We start from the raw sequence: 12449 nt of genomic DNA on the forward strand, positions 1-12449 counted from the left end.
TTCTTTTTAATTTATTATTTTGTACATAACCAAGGCAGTTACTTTATCCCATTTAAATTGTTTAACATTATGTCAATTTTCATTTATTTGATAACAATTTACCATTGCCAACAACCTCTGCCTCTCCTGAATGTACTAGTCCATGTGTAGTATAGGACATAACATCTTCTCCACCAGGAGTTGTACCTACTGCCCATTCATAATCCACAACTCCATGTAAATGACTCTCAAAACCACTGAACTGTAGTGTTGTAGTAGAAAGATCCATTTGATAATCTAAATCTTCATTCAGCATTTGAGTATTTCCATCAGTACCCTTAGGTCCATCTATCACCAAACCTGCATGAACAAAACATATAAATTGAACTGTGTTTTAGCAACATTACTGAGTCTTCAAACATTTGGCTCTGTGCTGTATAAGAAACTAAATGTTGTGTTACAATGAATCTGTCATGAGAGTCAAAATAATGTAAAAGTAACAAAAATAATTAAAACAAAAAGACGATATAATATGGTGAACTACACATGATGGTCAACAATCATATCAAGATTTCTGTCAATGGTCTCAGAGTAAGTATATTCACAATACTCAAAAGAATTTCCAATAAATTCCTGTGACTTCTAAAAAATATACCAAATCAAACTCACAAGATAGCTTTTAAGTATGAAAGCTGAATGTCATTATGTTTTGATGTGTTTCAAACGGGATCAGTTCATTGGTCCAAAAGGTCAATAGTCTGAAGGGTCAATAGTCGGAAGGGTCAATAGTCCCAGGGGTCAATGGTCCGAAGGGTCAATAGTCCGATGGGTCCTTGGTCCAAAGGATACTAGTCGGTAATACTCTATTAATAATCATCTCCTTCTCCTGTATTCAGTATTCTGTAGGTGTCGCTGTTGACACTGGATTGTCTCCCTTGTAATTATTCAAATCTCACGTGTATATATATTTCAGTCTGGTAAACAACTCACTTGTACTTTAAATTATATACTTTTAGGTGGCAACTGTGCTTAACATATTTAGACAAAAATTAAAAATTTACATTAAATAATTAAGGAAAAAAAAAAAAAAAAAAAAAAAAAAAAAAAAAAATTAAAATAAATATATTAATATTTAATTAATCAAACCGGCGCGACTCGCAAATAAAGTCACCCAACAAACGCATTAGTGTTTCATTAGATACGGAGACATTGCAGTTTTTTCCATTAACAATAAAAGTTCCAAATCAATATGCAATGATCCTGTGTTAAAGTACATCTCATGTATAAGTTTTTGTCTTGCCTCTTCATAGTTTTCACAAAATAGTAAATAATGTTCCACAGTTTCTAATTGACCACATTCACACTTGGGGTCTATATTTTGAATGATTTTGTTTTGATAATATTTTAAATAGCATCCGCATCTTAGATTTCTAATAATTTTGCTGTTTTTATGATCTGGATAATCAAATGTTGATTTTTTGCTGACAGTTTGATGAAAATTGTAATAAAATCTTCCTGTATCACTATTATCACATCTATGTTGCCACTTTTTATTTACTAAAATTCTTGCTGCTGTTTTAATATCTTGTTTAGTTACTGTAATATGAGCTTCTTTTTTAATTTGATTTACTTCTTTGGCTGCCTCTGCCTCTGCCTTCTCCGACAGGGCCGGAACCCGGAAGATATGGGGATGAGAACCGGGAGACAAGGGACAAAGAACCAGGAGTGGAGGGGACGGGAACCCAGGAGTGAGGTACAGGAACCAGGGTGAATGGGACGGGAAGTGGGAATAATTAACTCCTTGTTAATCAACATAGATAAGAGGGGGGACATGGTTCCGGTCTGCCCGCACTCCTTTACCCCCGGTTCCCACCACTGATTTCCATTCTTGCCTCTGGACTCTTGGGGCCCCCTATCCGACCCTCAATAATGTAGCTACCGAGTTGTGCCGAAATGAGGCTGAATAATCCCAAACTATGGCAAATTTTAACCAGAGAAAACCAAATATTTTGTACTCAGCATAACCTTTTCCCCCTCTGTATTTGTTAAATCTTTATAGTAAATAGACAGTCTTTTGGACCAATGACCATTCAGACCAATGACCTTTTAGACTATTGACCCTTCGGACCAACAACCCTTCTAACAACAGACCCTTCGGACCACGGACCCTTCGGACCAACAACCTTTCCGACCAATGCCCCTGGAACCGTTTCAAACATACAAATAAAAAAGTACAGAGACCTTTACCTTATCAACTACAGTGCAAACACTGCAGACAATAATAGTTTACCAATCTTTAAAAAAGGAAGTAGTTTTGACACCAATTTATCTAAAATTGGAAACAGATTAGCATCTAGTCCGAATATTTATGACGTCTTGGAAGCCTATTTTTAAATTTTTGCTTTGATGCCTTCCTGCAACGTAAGGCGTCAAAGAAAAAACAGGAGGCTCTCAAGAGCCTGAATTGCTCACCTTAATTTGTTTGGTTAAATCTCTCATCAATGATTATTTTGGCTTTTCAATTTATTTAAATGTTCTTTGAATTGTCCTTTTTTCTTCAAAAGCAAAAAAAAAAAATCATTTTCTCCTATGTTCTATTTTAGCCATAGGAGCTATGTTTCTTGACATACAAGGAAATGAAATATAAAATTTATACTAGATACTCTGAAACTCATTGAGCCTAAGTTTGGCTGAAATTGATACAGCAGTTTCAAAGGAGAAGATTTTTAAAAGTAAGTCAACATGATGAACAAATTGTGAAAACAGTCTTTAAAGGGCAATAACTCCTAAAGGGGTCAATTGACAATTTTGGTCAAATTGACTTATTTGTAGATCTTACTTTGCTTAACATTTTTGCTATTAACAGTTTATCTGTATCTATAATAATATTCAAGATTATAACCAAAAACTGCAAAATTTCTTTAAAATCATCAATTCAGGGGCATTATATCTGAAAAACCAGTTTCCCATTTCGGCTGAAAATTTCAGGACAGGTAGACCTTGACCTAATAAATACTTTTACTTCTTGTCTTATTTGCTCTAAATGCTGGAGTTTTTGAGATATAAGCCAAAAACTGCATTTTACCCTGTTTTCTATTTTTAGCCATGACGGCCATGTTTGTTGATGAAATAGAAAATAAACCACAAACTTTATTTTATACACCCTACTGATCATTCAGTTGAAGTTTAGTTGAATTTGGTAGAGAAGTTTTAGAGGAGAAGATTTTTTAAAGTTAGCAAATATGATGAACAAATTGTGAAAAATTGTCGTTAAAGGACAATAACCCCTTAAGGGGTCAATTGACAATTTTGGTCATATTAACTTATTTGTAGATCTTACTTTGCTGATCATTTTTGCGGTTTACAGTTTATCTTTATCTATAATAATATTCAAGATAACGACCAAAAACTGCAAAATTTCCTAAAATTACCAATTTTAAGTGGCAGCAACCCAACAATGGGTTGTTTGATTCATCTGAAAATTTCAGGGCTGATAGATCTTGACCTAATGAACATTTTTACCCATGCCAGATTTGCTCTAAATGCTTTCGTTTTTGAGATATAAGCCAAAAACTGCGTTTGACCCCTATGTTCTATTTTTAGCAATGGCGACCATGTTTGTTGATAGATCACAACTTCGGATACAAGTTATAAACTAGATACCCTAAGGAACATTCAGTTAAAGTTTGCAAGTATTTGGCCTAGTAGTTTCAGAGGAGAAGATTCTTGAAATAGTTTACGACAACAGGACGACGGACGCCAAGTGAAGGCATAAGCTCACTTGGCCCTTTGGGCCAGGTGAGCTAAAAATAGAATAGCCTTTCAAGATGTCATAATTATTTGGACTAATCAGCACCTGTCCCAAGTCAGGAGCCTCTGACCTTTGTTAGTCTTGCATGATTTTTACTTTTGGTTTCTTGTGTATAATTCAGAGTTAAGCATGCCATCCATAATCACTGAACAAGTATATATATTTATTTAGGTGCCAGCTGAAGAACTCTTCAAGGTGCTGGAATTTCTCGCTGCTTTGAAGACCCATTGGTTGCCTTTGGCTGTTTTCTGCTCTATGGTCGTGTTGTTGTCTCTTTGACACATTCCCCATTTCCATTCTCAATTTTATTATCCTTTTCAATATGTATGAAAAATGGCCCACTTGTTTCAATTTCAAGCTATCAGCAGGATGGTAGAGTCCTCAAAAAACTTAAATTCCACAAGTCTCTGTGTAAGTCTAAAACAAGGAATCTCGTCCAATATCGTCACTCTTTATTTTTCTTTGTCTAAAAAATTGGAATGGTCTAAGATAATTGTAGGTTTTTGCATAAAAACTTATCAAGACTTCAGGGATTTGGAGTTTTTTTTCTTTATCCTTCATGAACTGTACAACTTAACCGCAATAATAAATTATTTCATTTTTCCAGAAACTAACTATGCCTGACATACCTGGTTTGTCTTCATCTACCACAACAATAGGTGTAGATATGACAGGATTACTATTACTTTCCTGTTCTGACACTTTATCCCTGTCATACATACCTGGTTTGTCTTCATCTACCACAACAATAGGTGTAGATGTGACAGGATTACTATTACTCTCCTGTTCTGACACTGTATCCCTGTCATACATACCTGGTTTGTCGTCATCTACCACAACAATAGGTGTAGATGTGACAGGATTACTATTACTCTCCTGTTCTGACACTGTATCCCTGTCATACATACCTGGTGTGTCTTCATCTACCACAACAATAGGTGTAGATGTGACAGGATTACTATTACTCTCCTGTTCTGACACTGTATCCCTGTCATACATACCTGGTTTGTCGTCATCTACCACAACAATAGGTGTAGATGTGACAGGATTACTATTACTCTCCTGTTCTGACACTGTATCCCTGTCATACATACCTGGTTTGTCTTCATCTACCACAACAATAGGTGTAGATGTGACAGGATTACTATTACTCTCCTGTTCTGACACTGTATCCCTGTCATACATACCTGGTTTGTCGTCATCTACCACAACAATAGGTGTAGATGTGACAGGATTACTATTACTCTCCTGTTCTGACACTGTATCCCTGTCATACATACCTGGTTTGTCTTCATCTACCACAACAATAGGTGTAGATGTGACAGGATTACTATTACTCTCCTGTTCTGACACTGTATCCCTGTCATACATACCTGGTGTGTCTTCATCCACCACAACAATAGGTGTAGATGTGACAGGATTACTATTACTCTCCTGTTCTGACACTGTATCCCTGTCATACATACCTGGTTTGTCTTCATCTACCACAACAATAGGTGTAGATGTGACAGGATTACTATTACTCTCCTGTTCTGACACTGTATCCCTGTCATACATACCTGGTTTGTCTTCATCTACCACAACAATAGGTGTAGTTGTGACAGGAATACTCTCCTGTCCTGACACTGTATCCCTGTCATACATGCCTGGTTTGTCGTCATCTACCACAACAATAGATGTAGATGTGACAGGAATACTCTCCTGTCCTGACACTGTATCCCTGTCATACATACCTGGTTTGTCCTCATCTACCACAACAATAGGTGTAGATGTGACAGGATTACTCTCCTGTCCTGCTCCATTCTCTGCCTTCACACTGACATAATACACTGGTGTGTAAGTTGTTAGGTCTGTCAGCTGTAGTGTGAGGTCAGGTATGTATATATCCTTCTCTGTTCCAAAAACTGTCCAAGACAGGATATCTGTACCACCTTTATAAAAATCAAAGCATTGTAAGCGCTGTAGGCAGTTAACCAAAAACCAAGGCAAACGTATTGTGAAAACTTGCAGTCTTGCTTCATTTTTTACCTTGAAAAACTACCTTTAATGTCATTGAGTATAATATACATATGTCATGGTCTTATTTGTATAAGATCTCACATAAGTAATTGTAACTAAACCAGTTTAAAACAGAAATCACTATTATGAGATATTTTACAATAAAATAAAAAAAAAAAAAAAATTTAAAACAATGATCATTAAAAAAATCAAAATAAAGAAACTGACCGTGAGTTGTTCCTACTGCTACTTTAAAGTTTGTAATGCCTGACTCATGATCATCTGCTGCCCAGATGACCTTAATCCCAGTTGTATCAGCTTGCCACACATATCCTTTTACAACTGTTTCAAATCTACCAGACAGAATTCCTACATACATCCAATGCATCTAAAAAGTCATATTGGGAAATATTTAATTTTACTAAAAGGAAGCTAGAATTGTGTTATTCTTTCCCCTCCACAACAAAAAGATGGTTTAATATATATGCTATACTTAAATAAGCCAAATTTAAGAATCTGAGGAGGTTATTGAAATATGTTTATAAAAACTAGAGGCTCTAAAGAGCCTGTGTCGCTCACCTTGGTCTATGTGCATATTAAACAAAGGACACAAATGGATTCATGACAAAATTGTATTTTGGTGATGGTGATGTGTTTGAAGTTCTTACTTTACTGAACGATTTTGCTTCTTACAATTATATCTATCATGAACTTTGACCATTTAGGTCATGTTGACTTATTTGTAGATCTTACTTTGCTGAACATTATTGCTGTTTACAGTTTATCGCTATCTATAATAGTATTCAAGATAACCAAAAACTGCAAAATTTCTTTAAAAATTACCAATTGGAGGGCAGCAACCCAACAACCAGTTGTCCAATTCATCTGAAAAATTCAGGGCAGATAGATATTGACTTGATTAACAATTTAACTTCTTGTCAGATTTGCTCTAGATGCTTTGGTTTCATAGTTATAAGCAAAAAACTGCATTTTACCCCTATGGTCTATTTTTAGCCGTGGCGGCCATCTTGGTTGAATGGCCAGGTCATCGGACACATTTTTCAAACTAGATACCCCAAAGATGATTTTGGCCTAGTAGTTTCAGTGGAGATTTTGTAAAAGATTACTTAGATTTATGAAAAATGGTTAAAGATTGACTATAAAGGGCAATAACTCCTAAACGGGTCAACTGACCATTTTGGTCATGTTGACTTATTTGTAGATCTTACTTTGCTGAACATTATTGCTGTTTACAATTTATCTCTATCTATAATAATATTCAAGATAATAACCAAAAACAGCAAAATTTCCTCAAAATTACCAATTCAGGGGCAGCAACCCAACAACCGATTGACCGATTCATCTGAAAATTTCAGGGCAGATAGATCTTGACCTGATAAACATTTTTATCCCTGTCAGATTTCCTCAAAATGCTTTGGTTTTTGAGTTATAAGCCAAAAACTGCATTTTACCCCTATGTTCTATTTATAGCGGTGGCGGCCATCTTGGTTGGTTGACCAGGTCACGCCACACATTTTTTAAACTAGATACCCCAAAGATGATTGTGGCCAAGTTTGGAATAATTTGGCCAAGTAGTTTCAGAGGAGAAGATTTTTGTAAAAGATTACTTTAATTTACGAAAAATGGTTAAAAATTGACTATAAAGGGCAATAACTCCTAAACGGGTCAACTGACCATTTTGGTCATGTTGACTTATTTGTAGATCTTACTTTGCTGAACATTATTGCTGTTTACAGTTTATCTCTATCTATAATAATATTCAAGATAATAACCAAAAACAGCAAAATTTCCTCAAAATTACCAATTCAGGGGCAGCAACCTAACAACCGATTGACCGATTCATCTGAAAATTTTAGGGCAGATAGATCTTGACCTGATAAACATTTTTATCCCATGTCAGATTTCCTCAAAATGCTTTGGTTTTTGAGTTATAAGCCAAAAACTGCATTTTACCCCTTTGTTCTATTTTTAGCCGTGGCGGCCATCTTGGTTGGTTGACCAGGTCACGCCACACATTTTTTAAACTAGATACCCCAAAGATAATTGTGGCCAAGTTTGGAATAATTTGGCCAAGTAGTTTCAGAGGAGAAGATTTTTGTAAAAGATTACTTTAATTAACGAAAAATGGTTAAAAATTGACTATAAAGGGCAATAACTCCTAAACGGGTCAACTGACCATTTTGGTCATGTTGACTTATTTGTAGTTCTTACTTTGCTGAACATTATTGCTGTTTACAGTTTATCTCTAACTATAATAATATTCAAGATAATAACCAAAAACAGCAAAATTTCTTCAAAATTACCAATTCAGGGGCAGCAACCCAACAACCGATTGACCGATTCATCTGAAAATTTCAGGGCAGATAGATCTTGACCTGATAAACATTTTTACCCCATGTCAGATTTGCCCTTAATGCTTTGGTTTTTGAGTTATAAGCCAAAAACTGCATTTTACCCCTATGTTTTATTTTTAGCCGGGTCAACCAACTTGGTTGGTTGACCAGGTCACGCCACACATTTTTTAAACTAGATACCCCAATGATGATTGTGGCCAAGTTTGGTTTGATTTGGCCCAGTAGTTTCAGAGGAGAAGATTTTTGTAAAAGTTAACGACGACGGACGACGACGACGGACAACGACGGACGCCAAGTGATGAGAAAAGCTCACTTGGCCCTTCGGGCCAGGTGAGCTAAAAATGACAAAAAATACAATATTTAGCATCCCTTTAATTAACTAGAACAACAAAAGAATTAGCAAGACTCAGAAAATTCAAACTGCTTTTAACAAAGAGGAAGTCAGTAGACAACTACAATTGTTGAAATGCTTACTGAAACCACTTTTCACAAAATTTGGATTCAAGATGTTACAGTAATGTCAACACTCTCACGTGTTGACAAACAAAACTTACAACGGGAGGTGTGGTATCTATGACAACACCATCAGTCTCAAATGCTGCTACAAATCCTGCCTTGTTAACAGCTCCCACCCTCATACTGTAGACTCCACCCTGGTGTAAAGACAGACCTGTCAGTGTGTAATGGTTTATATTGACATCAGTCCCAAGACTTAACCATTCACCATAAATTGCTGTAAAATATTGTATTGAATCAGCAAAACCCATATCGTATAGTTAACTGTAGAGGTTATTTGTACATTTTATTGTTGACATTTTTGATACTTTTTTAGATCAGGGGCAGGACCTGATCCTTTAAAATATTAGACTAAGGCATCGCATATCAGTGCAGAAACATCGCATGTATATTTTGCATCTCAAAATCTCATGAAGTTTGGGTTTTAGAACTGTTTTTGCCTTTTAATATTCAATAGCAAGGTAAAATTTGGCTAAAATTAGGCTACAAATTTTATAACAGTTTTTTTAGAAAAATAAGGGAACAGTTGAGACGAATAGAGAATAATCTTCATATTGACAAATACTAGCTCTTTTGCCAGGTAAGCTAAATGTTTGTTTATTCTATAGTTTACCTGGAAGGATTTGAGACCTAAGTCCTTCATGGTGCTGATATATCTGAACCTTATAATGATCAAGACCAGACTCCTCATCTATAAACTCAAAGTTACTGGATAAGCTTGTAACATCAGACTGAAAAATAAAGATGGAATAATTACTTGTTCTATCACCAATACACTATTACAGATTAACCAAAATAAAAACTTCTTTTTATTATATCATTTCATAATCACCCTGTATTCCAGTTTGTTAGTAGACATTACAAGTTAAAAGAAAAACCTTTGATTGATTATTTATTTAAACACTAAATTTTCTGCAACATGATTAATAATCTATCTTAAATTTGTATTAAAAAAAATAACAAAAGAAAAAAAGAAAAAACATATATTCTTTATGCACAACTTGTCTTGAATTTTGGGTAGTTTATAGCTTTTCACTTTTAATGAAGACAAGTATCATTTCAACAAGGTAAGTTTCCTTGTTTTATTGGGCTGCTACTGCATTCTATTTCAGACCTGAAATGTTATATCTTCATTCAGCACAGTTCCATCTCCTAGATTAACAAGAACTGGTGAAGTCAGGTCAACAACAAATCCATCAGTCTCATTTATTATTGAGTTCATGGCAGCATTTGTGGTTCTTAACTTCACTTTGACATGGTCCTTGTGATTAAGGTTAAAGTTCACCCATTCTATGCTGTTTATTTCTTTTGAGAAGGTTGTCCAGTCCCTGACCACTTCATAGTGATTTGTGTTATTACTGAAAGATAACAACACCAATTACAGTAAACAAAATGTACTCACTCATTCCACATTTTTCGACACAATATGACTGTCATTTTTATTTACTATTGTCAAGGTTGATCATTTTCAAAAGGATTTATGCATGAAGAATTAAACTACTGTTTTAACCTTATTATTAAGGAATCTTAAAGCAAAGCCTCAAATTTGAAATTTCATAACTGCACAGAACTACTCTTTGAATGGTAAGAAGTTTTTTTTTAATTGAACACATACTGTAAATTCAATTATGTTCATTAGATACCAATTTTAGTGGATTTTGTGGGTACAGAGAACCACTAATTAAAAAATTTCTAAATGAAATATGCAGACTTTACCAAAACCATGAAATTAATTGTCAACTAATGTAAAAGTTTTCCTCAATCCAAGAAAATTAATGAATCCACAGAAACTGATTATTTGTTTTGGCCCAGAATGTTTTATTGTTTTGATCTGAATTTAGTAAACTTAGTTCCAGGAATATTTTTAAAAGAATAAGAACAGAGAAGTTTTAATAATGGAACGGATTCTTACACTCCTCCAAAAAATTAGGTGGGAGATATCCATGTTCAAATTAGGAAAAGATTTTTGGTTAAAACTTCATGCAGATCTCCTAACTTTAATAAGATCTTATTAAGTTTGTTACATGGGAATAAGTAACCACTTACTGTGCTTTAATGTAGCACAATACAAAGATTTTTTTACTTCCAATCACTAACCTTTGAAATGCTGTAACTTTCTTATGAATGCAAAGAAAATAATAAAAGAGGTATATATATATATAGATAGAAAAAAGATTAATCTTTTAAATGAATGCAATATTTTTAATATGCAATCATTATGTAATCAATTATTATGTAATAGTGGCAAAATCTGGGTAAGTTCACTTGAATGAATTTAGCTCTATCATCTCTTTAACTATACAGAAAATTTTAACGAAATCTTAATCAACACATCATAGGCTTCAAAAGGGTGTCTCAGATTGTCTCTATGGTATTCAATTCTCTCATAAATCTCTAATTAGTGTAAACATCCTTACCACATAAAAGAACATAATGTTTAATTAGGTGTAAAATTTGTTCTATACATTCTATCTAAAATCTGAGACACCCTTTTGTAGATAATGGCCATAGGAATAACATATAATAAAATCAACCCTCTAGGGATATCTATGCAGAAGCTAATTTCATTTGAAAGTGGAAATTTGGTGAAAATATTTTAGACACAGTTAACATTATAATTGGTTATATAATTGTTGTATAATACTAACATTGCATTAATTTGAAAGAGTAATCTGTTAGCTATCCAAAACCACCACTTTTATAAATTTTCAAGCATTATTAAGAAAGTTACAGCATTTTAAAACTTGGGAGTTGGAGTTATGAAATCTTTGTATTGTGCTACCTTAACTATAAACTGTAAATTACCTTGAAATTTCCACCTGTACATCATATTGCTGTATACCAGATTCTGGATCATGGTAATCCTTCCACTGAGCCCCAACTTTAGCTGTACTGGGTGAATACTGAAGATTTGTAAAATCTGTCTGAACACCATCAATGACCTCTCCTGATTCTGGGGCTGTCAAATCAACAGTTACTGCAGAAACCAAAAGATAACTAGTTAAATACTAAATATTTTTTTTGGCAGATAACTACAATTTTTAGGATCAATATGTGTAAACAAAATTTGGAAAAAAAAGAAAGTTCTTGCATTATTTTCTGAATAAACCAAAACAATGTCGATTAATAGATCCCTGGTAAGCTATTTCTATTTAGGTATCTTTAACTTGTGTAAACAATACTAAATAATGAACACATACCTCCATTAGATATAGTAGCAACTTTCTGTTGTGCTATTCCACCATTATAAGCCCAGACAATGGTATAATATGTCTTGCCATGTTCTAAGTCTTCAGTGACAGGCAGGCATGTGATATGTAACTGTCTATTGATTTCAGTCAAGTCAGCTATATCTGTATTGTTCATATCTTTTGTAGAACTAATTCCTATCATGTACACTGATATTCCCGACTCGGCATCATAAAAATGCTTCCAATTTGAGCAAAGCTATAAGATAATCATTAAGATGTAATTTTGTTTATTTCTTCTTTCAAAAAGTGTGGATTCATTAACTCAAATAGAGCAATAATAAGTGAATCACAGGTTTAGGTGCTAAATAAAATAAATCTGAATACCACAATCAGTCTAGGTTGCACTGGTTTATAGTCTGCAGCTCCCTTCTCGCCATAAGAAATCAGGTAAACACACTTTTAATGGAAAACCCTTGTTTCATCAAGTAGAAGTTGAAAATGCTTGTAAATGATTTTAGAACATCTCATGCGAGGTAAAAAAAGTCAAAATCTCAAAAAAATAACCAATTGGTAAAGTTG

General features: G+C 34.2%; 1 protein-coding gene across 1 annotated transcript in view; it reads right to left on the reverse strand.

Moving 5' to 3' along the window:
- Positions 1 to 12449, reverse strand: part of LOC134726609 (uncharacterized) — a 73651-nt gene that overhangs the window by 54316 nt on the left and 6886 nt on the right. Inside the window, exons 10-17 of the mRNA XM_063591020.1 lie at positions 11880 to 12126; positions 11485 to 11656; positions 9794 to 10037; positions 9293 to 9410; positions 8718 to 8896; positions 6017 to 6176; positions 5524 to 5721; positions 103 to 339 (exon numbers count right to left, since the gene is read on the reverse strand). Of these exons, the coding sequence (XP_063447090.1) occupies positions 103 to 339; positions 5524 to 5721; positions 6017 to 6176; positions 8718 to 8896; positions 9293 to 9410; positions 9794 to 10037; positions 11485 to 11656; positions 11880 to 12126 (1555 nt within the window). The remainder of the gene's footprint in view (positions 1 to 102; positions 340 to 5523; positions 5722 to 6016; positions 6177 to 8717; positions 8897 to 9292; positions 9411 to 9793; positions 10038 to 11484; positions 11657 to 11879; positions 12127 to 12449) is intronic.

Source organism: Mytilus trossulus, chromosome 7, assembly GCF_036588685.1.
Source record: "Mytilus trossulus isolate FHL-02 chromosome 7, PNRI_Mtr1.1.1.hap1, whole genome shotgun sequence".
Taxonomy (NCBI): domain Eukaryota; kingdom Metazoa; phylum Mollusca; class Bivalvia; order Mytilida; family Mytilidae; genus Mytilus; species Mytilus trossulus.